This window comes from Clytia hemisphaerica, unplaced genomic scaffold, assembly GCF_902728285.1.
Source record: "Clytia hemisphaerica strain Z4C2 unplaced genomic scaffold, Clytia hemisphaerica genome assembly, whole genome shotgun sequence".
Lineage (NCBI taxonomy): Eukaryota > Metazoa > Cnidaria > Hydrozoa > Leptothecata > Clytiidae > Clytia > Clytia hemisphaerica.
In genome coordinates this window covers 1,071,570-1,092,248 of record NW_027103979.1, presented here as the reverse complement: position 1 = coordinate 1,092,248, position 20,679 = coordinate 1,071,570, and the positions used below count along the sequence as shown (strand labels likewise).

The 20,679-nt window shown below is 34.9% G+C and overlaps 1 protein-coding gene and 1 long non-coding RNA gene across 2 annotated transcripts; both read right to left on the bottom strand.

Moving 5' to 3' along the window:
- Window positions 1-1,219: 1,219 nt before the first annotated feature.
- LOC136810929 (uncharacterized) lies at window positions 1,220-2,422 on the bottom strand. The gene is made up of 3 exons (XR_010847175.1): window positions 2,290-2,422; window positions 1,505-1,572; window positions 1,220-1,399 (listed from the first exon to the last, which is right to left on the bottom strand). It is a non-coding gene; the product is annotated as an uncharacterized lncRNA (long non-coding RNA).
- A 3,776-nt stretch (window positions 2,423-6,198) lies between these two features.
- LOC136810926 (RNA-binding protein 28-like) lies at window positions 6,199-20,446 on the bottom strand. The gene is made up of 8 exons (XM_067067513.1): window positions 20,271-20,446; window positions 12,364-12,516; window positions 10,682-11,482; window positions 9,320-9,442; window positions 8,826-8,957; window positions 8,175-8,321; window positions 7,482-7,953; window positions 6,199-7,212 (listed from the first exon to the last, which is right to left on the bottom strand). Exons 1-8 carry the CDS (start codon window positions 20,419-20,421, stop codon window positions 6,303-6,305), a joined length of 2,889 nt encoding a protein of 962 aa, XP_066923614.1. The 5' UTR covers window positions 20,422-20,446; the 3' UTR covers window positions 6,199-6,302.
- Between the last annotated feature and the right edge of the window lie 233 nt (window positions 20,447-20,679).

Sequence of the window (20,679 nt, the reverse complement as noted above, 5' to 3'; positions counted from 1 at the left end):
TGGTACTGGTACAGTTTGACACCTCCAGAATCTGGTCGTACTACCCATTTGTGTAGGTTGGGACAAGAAGACAGGATTTCAAATTGATCTTTTAAGCTTAACTCATCCAAATCCCCAAATTTCTGTACCAAATCTTGGAGCTCACAGTAAGGTTTAAATGGACGGTTCAGCCTATAATCAGTGATTGCGGTGGACCATTGATTTATATTACCAAGACCATCCAGTTTGAAATATCTGAAGTAAAAGACAAAAGTTAAATCGTAGACTTTTATACCTGTTTTTATACAATAAAACAGCTGAAACAAACTGGAAATAGAACAAAGCTTTCTTTTTAGATTTTCTTTTTAGCTTTAAAAAGATCGAAAAACGAGCGATATTATGACACAGTATTAATCAATTTACCGTCAAATTTTGAATCGATGAAATATTCAATTTAATGGGCTTACTGATGATTTTCATTGATATTGTCAAGCTCACCAGACTCATCAATCTTCCTTTTTCGTTTTTTTGGTGTGTCGAGCCATTCGCTCACACAAAAGACAACATAGCCTGGAGAAAAGCCTTGAAACGTATTTTTCAGAGATTGGTACGCACGATCAAAAGAATGCCGAATTGATCCTTTGTTTGAATTCACCAACTTCTCAAACATTTTGGCATTTTTGTCTGGTCCATGTCCTAAAGTAAAATATACAGGGGTTCCGAAATAAATATTTCGTTCAAGTCAATCCTAGCCTCCCTGACTGACTGTTGAATCAATCTTTTTAAATATATGAACTAACCAGGTTTTAGTATGTTTGTGCTAAACTAAGTCTTCTGCCTTACCTTTGCTCGATTCAGATCTATGATGATTGAAAGCAAGAACATCCCAATCATTGTATATCCTCATGATATGCACTTTTGTGATATTGTGCGTTGAAATGATTTCTGAGAATAGGTCTTTACAATGTTTTGCGAAAAATCCTTTCAAAGTCCCAGTTTCGAAGCACCTGATTAAGTAAAGAAAAACAAAAAACTACACAGTATATGTTGATGAAAAAGTTTCTATTCAATGGAACCTATTCTGAAATTTGCTCCTAGATACTCAACTCCAAACAGAATCAGTTATACTAGTTTTTATAAATATTTGAAATTTACCTCAGATACAAATTATTTTCCCCATTGACATCTAACACAAATGGCATGGCATACAAGATACATTCAGTGCAACGTGAATATGAATATGAGGAGAGAGACAGTAACACTTTTTCTGCTGCCATTAAATGTAGTTCATCTTTCCTTTCCTTTGTTTCCATGGACTTTTTCAATATAGCTTGCATTGTTGTTTCAATTGTTGCCGCTTCAGAACATTTTGCTATGATGAGGGCAGTGTGAGCCAACAATGCCTGAGTAGCCTGTGTACCTAATATATAAAAAAAGAAGGTTAACAATTGAAAAATAATGTTAATTCAAAGGAATTTCTGTTTGTATAGATTGATTGAAAGTCACCAATTTTACATATATTTACCTGGGTCTGGAACATTTTCTTGCTGTGATACACATCACTAACACCAGCAACAACACTCGTAGAAGGTTCTAAATAACAAATAAACAGACATTCAAACAGGTTGTTCTCTTTGTTATCAAACTTAAACTGTCAGTCAATGTCAGTCCTGTCCTTGTGAAGTATTTAAAAGTAATTATTATAAAATGCGAATAACAAGAAAAGTATACAATAAGAGTTTTTAATCATTCTAGTAAAAATGAAAATGATCATGAAAAAAACAAAGTAATAATCAATCTATTCTATTGAGCAACTCCCTGGTGGTTATATGTTGATCATTTCAGTCAGCTGTTCTGTCAATAAAAAGAAATAAAGATAATGTTAACCAAAAAATAATTCTAGAGTGTCCCATAAACAATCATCCCTTCTGCCTGAGAGAGAGAGACATGCGATTTCTCTCGCATTTTTCACCATTTGTCATTTTGTCAACGAAATGTAAGTATTATCAACAAACATGATCAAATTAACATATTTTGTAACTCACAACAATATTTTATCAAAATTATATTTTCTCTCAAGAGTCAAAGAGGGTCAGAGGGGGTAATTGTTTCTGGGACACTCCATCAAATATGTCATGTCTGTAAAATCTTGTTTGTCAGTGTGTCAAAAGTATGTACAGTGTATTAGACTTTGGAAAGAAAAGTAATACAAAAAACTATATATAATATATTAGTTTAATAAAAGAACAGATTGAAGCCTTTTTAAATGCATATTAATTATTGACTTATTGTAATAATCAATCATCATACCTTGGGATTCATTAATATTCATTTTTACTGTTTAACTGGTGCAACATTTCTAACTTTTCATTGCATAGATCTAAGAGAAAAATTTCAAATGCTTTTAGAATATGTACGTTGACCTTTCTTTATTCAGTCAAAATTATACCTACTGATACTTGGAACAACAACCATTTTAAACATTGGATTTAAAGATTTCTAGTCTTTTTACTTACTGTGGATCTCTCTTTCATACAAGTTTGCCAAAATTCGTGATAATAAAAAATATAACTAAAGAAACTGAACCTAACTTTAAGCAAAACAAAATTGATTTGTAGTTCTACAGGCCTGATGACTTGAAATTTACAGTTAATAACATAACATTGAAGATCCCCTGTTGTAAATCTTACACATATTTGTTATTCTAAAGAATAGAAATACCTTGTAAGTATGAGTGTATTAAATTATTAAATTTCTAGCTCTTTAGAATATGTTTCCAACTTTGTGTCATGAAATGATAAAGGGTGATTTTAGATTCAGATAGAATTCAGGAATTTATTTTCGTAACTTTGTCAAACCTTATATTTTCAAAAACATATTTTTATATCATACCGGCCAAATACTGACCAAAGGGAGCCACTGACCTGAACAACTGAGGGGGAGGTGGAGATTTAAAAATTGAACCTGTCAGATAATATACTGATTATTGACAAAAAATGGACAAAAGGCTAAAAGTTTCTTACAAAAAAGTTGACCCTGTCAGAGCAAAGAAATTATATACAAAATTCTATGAATTGCTTAAAATTTTCTGAATTTTGACCCATAACTGAGATTTGCAGAGGTTGAATAATGGATTTGGCCTAAGTGCCCCCGGGATACAGACTCATTCACAGCCAAATCTGCCGATGGTATATCAGATTATAAAAAAAACAGTGAGGTATCTTGCCTATTACTGATCGCGCCAGACCAACCCATATCCAGACAATCTCAATCAAACGAAACCGCGTTCGAACCAGTTGAACCAAAGCGCATGCAATCGGATTGAAATTCGATTGTCGAATGCAATCAAATCTCAATTGAATATTACCGCAATTTCCAGATTCGATTGATATTCAATTGCGTACCATTGAGATTAAATTGCATTCGATTGAGATTAGATTGCCCGGTGCTATGGCGGTTTCATCATGGTTCCCGTTTTTTTGCTATGCTAACATTGAAGTGCTTCTTTTTTTGCAAGAGAAAACATATGGTTTTGAGCCTGTTTGAACCGTGACCAAAGGATACTGTTATTGTTGTGTAATTGTTGTTTTTATAGTGGCTAGATGTAGCTAAATGGCTATTGTTAAATTATTAACTAGAAGATTGATCACACACCTCTAAAAGTCTCCTAACAAAAGTCCTTCTGTTCTGCTTGGACCAGACGGTACTAATCAAACGTTCGGTTGTAATCGAAGGTGGTCAGTGACCACCTATGTATCGATTTTATCTGTGATCGAATACTCACTCAACTCCAAATTATGCCCTTTTTCCCACCAGTTAAGGTTAAGAAAGTGATCGAAAACTCACAATTTTGTTGAAATTTTGGTGCTCGAAATTTGATTGCTAATTGATAAGTGGTCGTTCAATTACTTCGATAATCGAATTTATTGATTAGTACCGTCTGGTTTGGAGACCCCAAAATCATTCCACCTAAAAAACCATTCCATAATAAAGTAGCTGAATAGCTGAAGTTAAAAAATGCATTAACAGAAGGGAGGATACCAATGGAGACTGTCCTGCCCTTAGTCCTAGCGTTTAATTAGAGACATTTCTCCAATTTATTAGATCCAATGCATGAAACTTTAGTACACTGAACGAACTTTCTAGCACAGCGTTTAAAAAAAATTGTGTATTGGTATTGGGGCTGACTGGCTGGGCTGCGGCATTCAGCAGAAGGTAGGCTGCTGCCAGCCTCCCCCCGTCCTCCCTCCCCATGCGTGCTGCCTGCCCTTGCGCCTTGGCTTGGGAGAGTTTCCTCACTGCAATTTAATCTTTTACTCCAATAAAAGTAAATCAAAAAGACAATAGTGCACGAAGCATAAAAAGGAATCATCCCGCCACCAAGCCATTATCCAAAATAAAGAAGTCAGTCCACAACAGGAGCCTCCCTACAAGAACCCTTCTCACAGCAGCCAAATTCCTTACTGCCAGGCACATCCGTCCGCCATTTTGTGTGAGCTTCGCGGCATATTGTTTCACTTTCGATTTGATAAACTTTGGGCCAATCGGGTGCTTTCATTTCAAATATTACATCATCTTTTTACTCTTCGGAATAGGACCTTTCTTCCCCTCGTTCCGTCCACTGAGCTCTAGACTGGATGCAGAATTGCTAACTACTAGTCTAGAAAATGCCCCTGATTAAAATTTCCCGACCCAGCGTCTTTAGAAAAGTTAGTCTGTATTATATAGTCACTATGGTATTATGGGGGGGGGGGTCAGGGTCAGAATGCACCGGAAATTCGGCCGTCGAAATAGTTCCTCGGTCGGTGGAATAGTCGTCTGGCCGGTGGAAATTTTATCCGGCCGGCGGAAAATTGAGGTCGAGTTATTTTCTTGAGCTATGAAAAAACGAGTTATGTATGATAACATTTTCATAAGTTTTGGCGAAGTTTTCTTCAGAGAAATTGTTAACCTCTGGTACAAGGTAGGGTTTTTTCGATATTTATTCGAGCTGTGATACACACGGTAATATAGCCGTTTCTTTCATATATTTATTATACTGAAACAAGCAATTTAGAAAATGAGCATTATGGATAGTGTACTTTCCGTTCAAGTTTCAATAAATAGGATCTCCTCCACAGATCCACATTTTACAAACTACTCGTCTCAGACGATTTTTCCGTCTCAATATAAATTAGCTATTTTCAAGAAGAGCACCCCTGCTACGCTTTTGAACAAGGGCATTTTCGCTTTTTATGATTTCTGAAAGCGCTCAAGACGAAGTGGTATGACATCAGCCAACAACAACAGCGTATTCTCTGGTGCCATCAATCACTTTAATCTTACTCTCATCTCGACTCTTACAGTTCACTTTGGAAAAATTGAAAATCTTGACTGAAGCTCTTTTCTTTTGAGAATCATTTTGCTACCTGGTTGCTTAGATTAAAAAAAAGTTTTAACACAAAAATGTCCTCCACTATTCTAGTGAACTTGCGCAATATGAATTGAATAGTCTGTAATAAAATTTTGCCTGCTCATCTTTTTCGGTATACAACTTCACAATCGTAGTAAATTTAAAATTGTAGGTATAAATTACACATCTAAATTGGTATTCCCCGCCTCTACCATAATCTAAAGGCTTGTCATGCACGACACCATACGTGTCATTAAAACTCTTTTCTTTTCACTGCGCCGCTTTCGTTAAATCTTCCAAAGGCTGCGGAGCGTATTCCCGAAATTGATTTTTATATAGGATATGCGCAACGCTGTGTATAAAATTTCAGTCCGGGAGTTACCCCACTCTTTGTGTTTTTAACAGTCTGAGTGAATGTTACGCTTTGTATCTTTACTTAGGCTTCTGCTCATCCTCTAGCAAAAGAAGTTTCTTATAGAAAGTATATCTATAAAGGTCTGCAATTCCGACTAGCTGTCGGACGGGAATTTTAAACACAATGCGATTCCCTATATTCAAACATATCAGAATGGATGCATGCAGCGCTACCTTAGGCTAGGGTGAAAGAATCCAGAAGAATCTGTTAGAAAAAATCTGTTTCATCGATATTCCTACTCCGAGTTTAAAAATATAATTTCTTGGCTAAAACTAAAAAAAAAATCTAATAAAAAACACTTATGAACCTTTTTGACATCATGAAAGAAATGCCTAAAATAGTTTATTTTGGGACTGAAATTTTTTTAGATTTGTTAAAACTTATTAAACTATAAAAGAGATTGTAAAAAGTATTGTCGATGCTAAGTTTGATTTTCATGTCGGCAAAATAAATCTGCTATAACAAATATTGGATAAAGAACCAAAATAATCTATTTCAAAATCGAAAGAGCATCATCTACTCAAACCAACGATCTCCAGACTTTTTCTGCTCACTTTTACCGGAGAGTACATTGTTCAGTTTATTCTTATGTCGTTCAACCAAGTCATTAAATTTGCTTTCTTCTTTTTGTTTGGATAGAGTGTTCGATTTACGACTTCTCTTTGTGGCGTTTTCGCCACTATTTTCTTCTATGTTTACGGCACTTTCGTTTTCCTTGGTTTTCTTACGTTTTCGGGGAGTTTCTTCTTGAGTTTTCTGTTGTTTGGCCTCAGGTTGAGAATCTTCGATTTGCTTCTTTGCTTTACCGCCTTCAGGTTTACTCTTTTTAGACTTTTTGGTTGACGCTTCATTACGATTTCCTTGCGAATTTTGGGGTTTACTTTCAACCTTTTGTGTTTTCCCTTCAGGCGTTTGACCATTTGTTTCAGCCTCTGTTCGAAGACGTTGTTTCTCTTTTCGACGTCTTTGATAGCGAAGTTTTCTTTTCTGTCGTTTATCGGTAGCTTTGGATTTGTATTCGCGATGCTTCTCAAGATCAAAGTCTTTCTTTTGTTCCTCTGACATGCCATCAGTTTCATTGTTCTCCTTCTCAGCTTTCATTTGTTCTAGTTTCTGTTTTTTCAAATCGAGAATCTTCAACGCTTTCGTGTTTTCAACTGAAAATTCAACGATCGGACGACGGTTTTCACCGAAAATATCTGGATTATTGTTAACAGCTCGTAACAGCTTCAAAGCGTTCTCGTGCGTGTCGATATCTAAAAAGCCGTAACCCATCGATCGGAAAGCTCCTTGGCCGTCTTTTCGGTCTTTACTACGCATGATTTTCGCATCGAATATCTTCATCTCTTTGAGTTCAGAGAACTTCTTCAGCTCCGTTTTCAGTTCGTCGCTGCTTAGGTTTAGCGGGATGTTTCGTACACAAAGTCTGAAAGCAAAAATAACAAGATAATACGGCGACTTCTCTCAGTTAACAGGCACTCTACAATGGTTTTCACAATTCTGAGTACAATGGAGTCTCAAACACTCAAACACGCACGGGGACACAAATTTTCGAGTAAAGGAAACTTCGAGTTGTATGGAGTAAGGTTTATAAGGCATTAAGAATGGCACTGAGAATTCTAAATTTTTATCACGGGGTATGTATGATTGTAAAAACAATAATTTCGAGCAAAAGATAAAAGTGTCATTTCTTACCTGGTACGCGAGATGAAGTATTGTGGGTTGGTCAGTTTCTTTTTCTTTTCAGCCAATGTCTTCTCTCTCAACTTCATATAAGCTTCAGGTAGGTCCTCCGCACCCGGCGTTTTTCTCGTAATCACGCCTTCATAAGCCAAGTACAAATTTCTCTTGTCCGTCTCCTGTTTTTCTGCAGCTTTCTGTCGCTCCAACTCTCCCATCTTGCCTTTAGTGACAGCCTTAGAAACAACAATAGATCGGCCGTCTACGACTAGATTTTTCTGCTGATCTTGCAATTTTTCCATCTCTTTAATGCATTCGTCTGCGGCGTCTTTCTCTTTGAATTTGAGGAAAGCGCATCCTTTGCTATGACCAGTTTCACGATCCATCACAATTTTACAGTAATCAATCTCGCCAAATTTCTCGAATTCTTCCATCAAACCTTCATCATCAGTATTGTAAGACATGTTTCGGATGAAGACGGTCTTGCCTAAGGGCAGAAGAATATATAAATCAGTTTCAAAATTACAAAAGTACAAACCCAACGTACACGGTTGAACTTACCTTAAGGGAACTCATTTTCGGGTTTTTGGGTGTCTACCGGGAAAATTAGTTCCACGAAATTTAATTCTAATTCTTAATTTTAATTCTTCCAATTTCTTATTTATTTTTGTAAGAAGTCATTTCCACGATGGAAATATGAAAGTATACCTTCTTTCGCGTCTCTCATTTTTTCTTTGATTCGTGCTTGTTTCGCTTCATCTTCTTCATCATCTTCGTCACTCTCCTCTTCGCCTTCATCTTCACTCATCTCTTCAAGTTCGTCTTCTTCATCAATGTCTGATCCTTCTTCGTCTTCTAAGAAAACAAAAAACAGAAAGAAAATTAGCATCGCACTAAAGATGACCAATACAATTCAGAGCTTTGAGACTTTGCACAGATATCCATCATGGAAAGACGTACCAACTTTTTCATAGCTCTGGAAAATCCAAAATATCTACAGCCAGAAAGCTAAATTTTTCTTGAAAAACTTGAGCTTCCACAGGCAAAGTAATTCATTGATGTCTCAACAGGTCTCAATAAACATAGTCGAAGATTTTCCTGTATGGTTCAGGAGGATAAAATGAAAATGTAAATGTAAAGAGAAACTTAGACCATGTTTGCACGTGACGGCAGGTGACGCTCTGAAACGGAATGAAGCCATTCTATTGCTTAGAAGTGGCGCAACACATGAATGTAACCAATAGAATGGCTTCATTTCCTTTCGTAGTGAAACGGAACCGCCAGGTGCGAACATGGTCTTAAAATCATTGATGAAGCCAACATGACTACATCCATGATTGTAGACAAGCAGATACTTACCGCTCATTGGTTCATCTTTTTCGACACCTGAATCTTCATTTTCACTCGCTTCTTCTTCTTCAACTTCTTCATCAACAGATAACTCATCATCGTCAGCTTCTTCATCTGAAAGGTCTTCGGCGTCCTCTTCATCTAAAATATATAGGAAGAAGGATTATTCTTCAAACTAAATCATTATGAAATTATCATTACGAGCATGCAAAAATTATTAGAGAATCAATGGAGAATCTCATAATCTTGGCGATATAAAGAGTTTAAGCCAAAGGTAGACATTTTATTGATAAGTATGCAATAAACTCCTTGGGATTTCCTTGTGCTCTTTCGAGTTAACTTCAAACCCTTTGGTTTTTCACTTCAGGCGTTTAACCATTTCCTTCAGCCTCTACTATTTAGGGCAATACTAATACAATAATGATCGATGTATTGTCCCAAGATTGAGGGTGCAACTGTGTCTTTATCATGGCATTATGGGTAAAAAATTGAACAATTCGAACCTTTCTCTTCCTCCTCTTCAACATCATCAGCATCTTCATCTTCGCTCATTTCTTCCTCCTTTACTTTCTTTCCTTTCTTGTCAGTTTTTTCTTGTTTGGGTTCGTCATTGATTGCTTTAGAATCTGGTATTTGAAAATACAGGAAATATACCGGGTGCACCAAAAAAAGCATACAGGTTTGTCGAGATATTGTGAGCTTCAGGATTTAAATTTTTTGTTCATTCTTTTTTATTGTATAGAGGATGCTCTAACTTGAATTTTGAGCTATTATACATTAAATTTGAAAAAGCAGTTCGAAAGTTATTTCCAAAAAACTAACTTTTTTTCCATGTCGAAATTTCAAAAAATCATTAAAAACAGGAATCACGCTATAAATAAGACAAAATGACAAAAAAACAATTTCATTGTTTCTTTTATTCTTTTTTCTCTTATCTTATATTTTACCAACAGTTTGCCCATCTTATTTGCACGTCATGAACATTTCCAACACCATCAAACTCAATACAGACCCAAGTTCTTTGAACAACTACTCGAGAAATAGTGATCTTTTTTGGTGATGATTTTTTCAAAAATTTTCTCACAATAGCATAACATCAAAACCTTGGAGATTTCCAAAAAAAAATTTCAGCTTTTCCAAAAATATTATCTTACATGGGAATAGCTTGTTTTACCATATTCTTAAATTCCGTGACGAGTTTTGATGAACACAGTTGCATTTTTGGTATATTTTTATGTGTAAACAAGGTAAGTGTCAAGAGAAAAGTTTGCTCGCTGTTTTTGATGGTTTTTTGAAATTTCGACATTAAAAAAAAAGTCAGTTTTTTTAAAATAATTTTCGAACTACGTTTTCAAATTTAATGTATAATAGCTCAAAATTCAAGTTAGAGCATCCTCTATACAATAAAAAAAGAATGAACAAAATAATTAGATCCTGAAGCTCACAATATCTCGACAAAGTTGTATACTTTTTTTTGGTGCACCCGGTATATAGATATAGGTATGTACATTGATGGGAACAATATATAGTAGATTATAGTTTATACACTTTTGAGGACGGAATAACAGGGCAATAAGGACAGTAAAGCATTATAACACTCCCTGAGACTCCATAAAAAAATTCCCAAACGAACAATCATTCTTTTAAACAAATTTCGACTGAAACATTGTAGTTAGCTCCAGTTGGATAACATTTCATTCTGAAATAATCACTTTTTAGTATGTCTCTCAAAAGAAGAAAGAGGCCAGACAAAACTACTACCAAGCAGGTATATAGTCATTATTCCATACCTCCAGCGCTACTAGGGAGTACAATTGAGTTTGAGTCGTAAGGGGTAAATGATATCATTGATAGTCCTAATTTACCTTTATCTTTCTCATAAGCATCTTTCTTAACAGCCCAATCAACAATGACAGCACGTCCGTTGATTTCTTTCATATTCATAGCTTCAAGCGCAGCCAGTCCTTGAGAAGGATTCTCAAATTGTACAAAACCACAACCAATCTTCACTTCCTTATTATTGACAGTCTTGGTTGGGATATTAACATCAAGGACTTTACCGAATTTGGAAAAGCATTCTTTCAGTTCATCAAGTTCAACTTTGAAACTTAAATTACGTACAATCAAACGTGATTTATCAAGAGTCTTCTTTTTAGGGAATTTCCCTTCTTTCGTTAATAAAACCGCTGATAAAGAATGTGATTTCTTGACCTTCTTCCCTGGGATTTTCTGTAGTGCTCGAATTGTTGCTTTGTAATCTTTGAAACGTACGAAAGCAGTGACCTGCGTTCGCTCAGGTACAGGAAACACAATATTCTCAACTTCACCAAAACTTTCACATAATACACGAAATGCTTTTCTCTTAACCTTATCAGTCAATCCAGTCAATACTATAGTTCTTTGTAGTTCAGTCTTAGAATCAGTCACACTTGGTTTGGTATATTTCTCAGTTGGCTTTTCATTCTTTTTGACCTCTTTCTCATCATTCTGAGCTTTTTCTGTATTTTGACTTCCTTTTGCCTTTTCAACTTCTTTGGGTTTCTTTTTATCTTTGGTGGATTTTTCTTTTTGTTGGTCCACAGTCTGTTTCTTTGTATCAGTCTCCTCTTCCTTTTCATTGACGTCGTCTTTTTCACCACCTTCTTTTTCAGCTGCAGCAGCTTGTTCTGAAACGATAACAAAAATATAATTGAGGTAGTGTCGTGTATAAATTACTGATACTTACGGGTTCTAAGTCAACTTACAAGCACTAAGTCAGCTTAGTAGTTCTAAGTTGTAAGTCAACTTGGAAGTACTAAGTCGACTTAGAAGTGCTAAGTCAACATAGAAGTGTTAAGTCAACTTAGAAGTACTAAGTCGACTTACGAGTGCTAAGTCAACTTACAAGTACTAAGTCTACTTAATAGGGCTAAGTTGAAAGTCAACTTAGAAGTACTAGGTCGATTTAGAAGTACTAAGTCGATTTAGTAGTACTAAGTCATAAGTCAACTCTGTAAGAAGCCTTCCATTGTTGTGTATATAAAAGGGGTACATATTGATGTGCAAAGCAAGGGTAGGCATATAATGTTGTGTACGGCAATAATGGGCATGTTTTGTGGCCAAGGTCATAAGGGTTGGTCTAAAAAGCAGGGTAGCCTATTGGGGTTTAATTTTTATCAACTTGGCAATTAAGTCGACTTAGCACTTCTAAGTTGACTTAGCACTCGTAAGTCGACTTATCACTTCTAAGTCGACTTATCACTTCTAAGTTGACTTAGCACTTCCAAGTTGACTTAGCACTCCTAAGTTGACATAGCACTACTAAGTCGACTTAGCACTTCTAAGTTGACTTAGCACTCGTAAGTCGACTTAGCACTTCTAAGTCGACTTAGCACTACCAAGTTGACTTAGCACTCCTAAGTAAAGATAAATAGTTATTAACCATGTATGGAACTAGAAGATCAGATTGCTTAAATTTTTGTTCAGTGTATCAAACAATTGTTCAATGTTCATGTTCAAATTATTGTGACTGATGAAGAAGGTATAAAATTTCTAGATATAGATATACCTTTCTTTCTCTTTTCATGCTTTGGTTTCTTGTTAGCATAACATATGAGAAGTTTCCGATTAGCGACAGTTTTGCTAGTTGCGACAGCTTTATCTGCATCCTCCTGAACCACAAATTGTACATAACCAAATCCACGACATTTAGTTCTGTTATCTGGAAAAATGATTTAAACAATTTCTATATTCTATATTATTAACTGAGAAAAATTTAATAAACTGAAAATCTATAATGGAAGAAGAACAAAAAGCACATAATCATTTACACATGGTGCAAACTAGAAGAGATTTCCCCAAATTTCAACCAAAACAATTTTTAAGCAGGCAATGTCCATTCCTACAACAATTAGAGACTGGTTGGTAGAAAATGCACTTTGAAAGCTATGAATTTTAAACATAAGAATATTTGGAGGGTTTTGTATTCTTACTGGTAGTTCATAGGTAAAAAGGAGAAATTAATGTCATCTGTCAATGGAAACTTTCTGCAATTGTTCTCCTTATAGTAGGGGGAAATTTGTAAAATCGCTCGTTTTTTTTAGTCAAAGTACTTGTTATACAATTTTGGAAAGTAAGGGGTAGGGGAATCAAAATAACATAGCTTAATAACATAGGTGCCAATTTTTTTCGGACACTTTTGTGTGTTTTTCGGAAAAATATGACGGTCTCAGGCAAAAATCATAGGGTCAAAATTTAATGAAAATTTTAGCTTGAGAAAAGAGAGACCTGTTATATTTATTTCAAAAGCTCTCGAAAAATTAAGATTAGAGATATATTGAATGTATTTATGATTTCTCCAACTAACTCGAGATATTGAGCTTAAAAAAAGTGCAAAAAGTGGACAAAATGGCTGTTTCTGGCTGAAAAACACTATTTTTAAGGGTCAATATCTTGAGTAGGAAATAAAAAATGTCTTTACTAGGTCATTTTTTCTATTTTTGCGTATAACGCAAAATTAAGAAGGAATTTTTTTCTTACCATCGCCAATGGAAAGAGCACCAAAAAATAAAGATTCTTGGTGATTTTCAAATATTTCGGTCAAAGGAATCAAGAAATATTTTGATTTGAAAACTCAAGCCCTAAAGCCTAGTCTACATGTTACAAAAACCCGAAATTTTAGGATGTAGACAGTCCTTTATTTGTAAAATCGGGAATTTTCATAATGGTAGACCATGTGGGGATGGTAAAGTAACTTTCTCGTTCCGTTCCTGTTCTGCTGTTTTACAGATTGTACATTCAAAGACACATAGAGAAAAAACCCTTCTGCAGATTTTGAAGAAATTTTCAACATATATCACTTAAAGATTGCTCTTTCGATTGGTTTTGTTTTTAGCATGTGCATTTTCCTCTAAAATGACTAAAATGGGGGTTCAAATTAAAAATGTCCTACAGGGTGATTAAAAAAAAACAGCACCCCTAGAATTTTTGACATAACCCTTTTTCTGTTTATCTTATTGCCATTAAATCTTCAATACTCATACCCTAGTAGATTTGAAGCCTGTATGTGAGATTTGAGGTTTATATCTCAGATATTTCTTAAAATATGACAGTTTGAAGAAAAAGAACAGTTGTCATAAATGAACAAACCCTTTCTTTTATGACTTCAAAAAAGAAAATACCGGGTGCGCCACAAAAAAGTTTCTCTCTTTGAAACTAAATTTCTCAAAATCAAAAAAAAACTCTAAAAGAACCATTCCCATTTCATTGGACAGAAAAAAGATAACTTAAATTTTGATGGGTCATTTATCAAATTCGGTTCATTAGATCGAAAGTTATGCTCAATTGAATAAAAAAGTTACTTTCAGAAAGTGCTCCAAAACGTTGAAAATTGACCTATCGATATAGAGTCCCCAGGGATGCCCTGAAAGGTTCTACAATGACAGAGAGGTACTGTAAGCCTATATATTTTTTGGCTAAAAAGACCAAATTTTGTACTCTAGCAGAAGTGGATGCAAACACGTTAACGATCTTTACTGATTATGTACTGATTTTTTTTCATGGAATGGAATGGAATGAATTCCTTTATTTAATCTTGGACAATGCAATCGATTGGTTTGAAGAGAGGATTGACGTTGTGAAAAAATGAATCTCAATGCATTGCAGATGTTACAAGAGGCTACATATGAGAAAAGCCGTTAAAAAGACCAAATGTTCTTTAGCTTTTTTATTTGATGTTATGGCTCACTTTCATTCATTTTCATTCAATTCCCATTGCACTTATTGATTAAAAAAACATGTTTAACGGTATGTCACATTCAACTGAAAAACTTGTACTTCTCCTTTTTTGACGTCAAAATAAAATTCCCTGTTTACTTGTGAATATGGTACTTTTTCTTCAAACTCCTGATTCTTAATAAATATATAAGCTATAACATTCAAATTTCACACATAGATTTTAAATTTACAAAGGAACAAGTGATACTTTTATGGACCTACCTGGTTATGCATTTAATAACACATATATAATTGATATCTAAGTGACCATAACCGTTAAACAATCATTCAGAACACAGATAGTGACAAACTATTAAAATCAGTTGTTTGTTTCTTATAAAAAAAAACGTTTGGAAACCAAAATTTCATTCTCTTGAAATATTTTATTATATTCATGACGTAAGCAAAAAGAACATCTATCTCATCAAAAAATTCAAGAACATTGATGTATGCTTATTAATAGTGATTCTTATAGATAAAGATGCGTTTTTTGAGCTGAGAAATGATTTTTTTACAAAAATCTACTTGAGCCATCTTTTATCTACTTTCATGCAAAAAATCAGAAAAAAACAATAATCCAGTAATTCACAAAGTCCAAAAAACCCTTTTTTTAGCCGTTCTTTAGCTGAAATTTACCCAAAAAATTTTTTCCCAAAAATCGAGCTCTGTCACATTCAAAGGGTTATAGTTATGCATCTTAGTTATGTTTGTTATGTTAGTTAGTTATGCAAAAAATCATAAAGAATAAAACAGCCAATCTCGAGAAAAGCTAATACCTAAGTAATTTATAACGTGCTTATAAAAAAATCCGAATTTGGCCAGTTTTTCTATGAAAACATGCCAAGCAACCAAAATTTCATGTCTAAACATACATATTCTTCAAAAGTAAGCCCTCGTGAGCAAAAAAACACATCTATTTCATAAAAAATATCGAGTAATTTGACTAAGAACATTGATGTATGCTTATTAATAGTGATTCTTATAGATAAACATGCGTTTTTTGAGCCAACAATTTTTTTGCTAAAATCTGCTTGAGCCATCTTTTACCTATGACGGTACCCTACTTTCATACAAAAAATCAAAAAAAATTAATGATCCAATTTTTCACAAAGTCCAAAAAACCTGTTTTTTAGCTGTTTTTTGGCCCAAATTTGCCCAAAATATTTTTTTTTCGAAAATTGGGCTCCGTCACATTTTGGCCACCACCATTTTGCACCTTTATACCAAAAATCAAAAGATTCCTATGATTCAATCCTGGGAAAACTTGGTAACAGACGAACGAATGAACGAACGGACGAAAGAACACAGGTTAATTTATAGGACCTCTACCCCACCGGGGTAGGTCCAAAAAGCGTGTGAAACTTCAAAGCGATAGAATGAATGAAAATAAAGTTACGTCAAAAAATCTAGGGGCGTGGTTTTTTCTGAATCACCCTGTAACTTAAGCAATATCTATCTATTCTTGGACATTGTTCCTGATTGCCCTTGGTTTGATTAATAATGTCTGGTATCTTGATGAGGCAGCAATCGCAAATATCTTCGTTTTGCGTCACCCTACCGACTTTTGAAAATTGAGTAAAATTGAGTCAGAGAGTCGGTAAATTCATTGGAATTTTTGTGTCGATGATGTTTTCTTGAACCCTCAATTCTTTTTTATTGCCAATTTTATTACAAGCAATTCTAGCGAATTTGCAGCATTTTAACTTTATTTATCATTACTACGCCATTTTGTGTTAAAAGTGCACTGCAACGGAGAGCGGTGGAATTTGGCACAGACACCCTTGAGAATAAACTCTATTGACTTCCAATCGTTTCCAATTCCAAAAGTAATCACAGGAACTTCAAAAACCAAATTTGAGAATATAAAAGGAATATCAAACGAATATCAAACGTCAAACGTAGAATATCAAACCAACTTCAACTTAATTAAATTTTCTTCAAGTTGGAAAATACCGTAAGGCAAGGGGAATTTGATGTTTACCGTCAACCGCCCACATGCTCTTGAGCCGCCGCTCAAAAAAGTTCATTATTTCTTAAAAACTTATTATTTTCTTCTTTTCCTGTGCCAAGCTATCCAAAACACTGAAAGTGAATCAAAAATAACATCTTCGCTAACAAAATGTGCGCCTCAAGTAAAAAACATGGTTCCAATCACGTCCGCCAATGGGGCAGGCTTTTTTTTAAGCAGTGGGCGGCTACAAGGGCGTTTTAGAAATTCGCGTTTTAGATGCGTCTCGAACGCGTTTGAATTTTCATGCATGTCATTTTGATTTCGAAGTGAAAGCAGCTCAATTTCACGGTGGAATTCAACTCTGTTGGAGATGGGAAGCACCAGGTAGGAATAATGAATAATGAAATTTTGCACCATCAAATATTTTTTGCAACGCGACGGTAAACAGAACATCAAATTCCCCTTGCCTAAGCACAAGTGTTACGCGTAAGCCAAATCGCGTACTACGGACTACCTCTAAATTGCAGAGTACAGGAGAAAAAATATCGAAATTCAAAATGGCGGCCAAGCCCACGCTGATAACTATCAAAAATCTTTGTTTTTCAATCAGCTATTGCAGTTCAATAAATCAATGAAATAATTTGAAATAAAAAGTAAACAAACCTTGAATTTTTCACAAATCCAAATAAATAAAAGTGTTCATATAAAGTGAAGATTACATTTCAAAATAAAACGATTTCCAAACCAACCTAAAGTCAGTGTCTGACTGCCAACTAAAAATTTCTTTGTGGGGTCACTGGCAAGGAGTAACGACTTCAGACTTTTCATTGGTCTAAAATCACGGATGGTCACGTGACCAGAATTTTTATCCAGGGAAATGCCGTGGCCGCAATGTTTTGCTTTAGTGAGTTTGACTATGCTTTAGTGAGTTTGACTATTTTGTTGTTTTGATTTGAGCCTGTTTGAGCGGGCGAAATTTGGCTAACCAAAATATGGCTTTGTTGCAATACCGGTTGAAACACTTGTGATTAGACCAACTAGATGATAATTTCATTTTCTTAACTTATGGACCCAATTAGAAGTATTTTGTAATACAGATCATTTGGCAGTGTAGTTGCAGCCTATACAAGAATTGGAATCTAAAGTCTGAAGTCGTAACTCCTTGCCAGTGACCCGGCAGAGAAATTTCTAGTTGGCAGACACTGACTTTAGGTTGGTTTGGAAATCGTTTTATTTTGAAATGTAATCTTCACTAGATGAATACTTTTATTTATTTGGATTCATGAAAGGTTCAAGGTTTATTTACTTTTTATTTCAAATTATTTCATTGATTTATTGAGCTGCAATAGCTGATTGAAAAACAAAGATTTTTGATAGTTATCAGCGTGGGCTGGGCAGCGGTTTTGAATTTCAATTTTTTTTCTCCTGTACTCACCAATTTAGAGGTTGTTTGTAATACGCAATTTGACATACGCGTACCACTTGTGTAATACAGGGTTCGAATTATAGCTTCGCACTTCGCAAAATGCGAAGTGAATTTTAGGTTTAGCGACCCAAAAAGATTTCCCAACTCAAAAATGCGAAGTTAAAAAATTATAAGAAAACGCCTATTTTGCTACACACATTTGTTTATCTATTGCTTTATAAACTTGCCACTTCGCTACTTTATTCATTCGTCTATCTATTGCTTTATCAACTTGTCAATTTGCTACTTCATTCATTCGTTTATCTATTGCTTTATAAACTCGCAACTTTATTCACTCGTTTATCCATTGCTTTATCTAAAACTCGTTACTTCAAAACTTCACTATACTTTGCTTTGTCTATAATCTCTTACTTCAAATCTAACTTCGCTTTTCTCGAGAAATGAATTGAAGAAACTTTCGCATTTTCTTCCAAACAACATCGCAAAATACTAAAAATGTTTCGCAAACAGTGAAAAAATTTAGCCTGCGGCGCTCCTCTGTTACCTCGCTTCGCTCGGAAAAATAGCGAAGCTCCTAAAATTTATAATTCGAACCCTGTAATATCGACATCCCTCGTCTAATTCCGACACAATTCTAGGGTGGACAGGCCAAAATTTTCCCCTCAATTTTTAGAAACCAAAGTAATTTTATTTGAAAGTCCTTACCTTTGTGAGAAAAATGAGGGGTCATTTATTAGAATTGGTTAAGTATTCCCAAAGTTATTCCATTTTCAAAACACAAAAAAAATCAACTTTTCAAAGAATCGCTTCCTTACACCACGCCAGCAAGAAATAATTTTCGGAAGCACCAAAATCCGCTTATTGCTAATGAGCTGGAAATGATAGCTAAAAACAAATTTCACCACTAGAAAGCTGAAATCCTCAGCTTTCAGATAGTGTATGGTGCTAAAAAATCGCAATTTCTTCTTATTTTTTGAAATTCCAGACGGCCTGTAGATTTTCAAATAAAGCACTTTGTGATAGATTGTAGCCTAATCTTACCCTGGGTTTACTAAAAAAACCGCGATTGAAAAGATGAACCAGCTCAATAGCGACAGCCATTTGTTTCAATGTGGGTCGAGAATTTTCCGGTGCCGTGGTCAGCGCTAAATCGCGTTTTCACCTTGACGTCGAAAAACATGAATATCTTTGGAAAGAAAATAGATACCTGGATGCAGTTTTTTTTTACTTGCTTCCCTGATAATTCCTGATTGATTTAAAAAAAGAATGAACAGATTTGGATGATTTAAAGGTAAGTACTAATGCATTGAAGTACGACCCTGCCTATGCCCCGGACAGTCCGGGGTTTTTTTGATGCGTGCCCGGGGTCCGTATTATTTGTTTTTGAGAGACTACCCCGGACGCCCCAGACAGCCCGCGCGGTCGCTTTTTATAGAATCGCTGACCACGCGGGCTTTTTTCTAATTCATTGAAATATTCTTCCGTGGACAAACGCCGTCTTCCAAAAGATCTTGTAATGTCCTGATTTTGGCGTTTCGTGTGTGAGGCCTGTATTTGAACCTTAAATCTCAAGCGTGGTTTGTTCAGCAATCAAATTCTAAAATCTAACCGAAAGCTGAAAAATGGATCCTGATCAGACAGAGAAAGGTAAGTAAAGTTAGTTTTTTTATTTTTAATTAATTTATTAACCTTGCCTAGTTTATAAAAAAAATTTAACCTTGCCTAGTTTATAAAAAAAATCTCTCACTTTTTTTGAATTTCACTGTATTTGTGTCTCTATGTTGACTCAATTTTGTGAAATACGTCCGGGGGTAAATTTATGGCGCAAAAATCGGGGAAAAAGTTGTTTTTTTCAGACCCCAGACATTTGCCCCGGACTGTCCGGGGCATAGGCAGGGTCGTATTGAAGTTCATTTTTGTAAATTCTTCCTCGTTCCGCGCAAAAAATCCCGACGAGTGCGCACCCTAACACTTCTTTAGAGAAAGGAATAATATGAAAGCTTGAATCACTGATTCAAAAAGGATCATTCCTCTCTGACCACTAAGCAAAGAAAAACAGTTTCAACTTTTTTTTCTATAAATTTCAGCGGATAAAAAGGGTGTCGGAATTAGAGGGGTGTCGACATTTATAACCAAGTTACGGTACATGCTAACAAATGTTTCCTTGGTAGGTTTAAAGATTTTTTTTCAAAAACCCTGATTTTATTACTGCTGCAGGCGTGAGCTTCAACCTTTCTAATTTATCTGGAAATACAAAATGACAAAAAATCAAAATGTGAAATAATAATAATTAAAAAAAAATACTAATGAAATGATAGGGTACCTTTGTCTTTGACAACAAATGCTTGCTTAACGGGAGCATCATTTGAAAATAGTTCTTCCAACTCTTTATTTGTGGTAGTGAAAGGTAGATTTCGCACAAAAATTGTTTTTCGAGGTGCTGGGTTTTCACCCTCGTGTTTTCCCTTCGCCATTTTGTTATTGCACTGACAAAATTCTGCAAAAATCTGCAAAATCAGCATTTTCATAAAGCCTAGTGTACATGGTGAAGTATTATTTTGCTTTATCTTTTATCTTCAGACCTTCTTAGCATTTTTAGGGTAATATTTTTAAAAGATATGTAACAAATTCTTTTCATTATTCATTTTCTTTTTCGTGAAAAATGTTTTTGAATAAAATTTTCACTTTTCCTTAGTTTTCAAGAAAGAAATTATTGTGATCTAAGCAGGCCT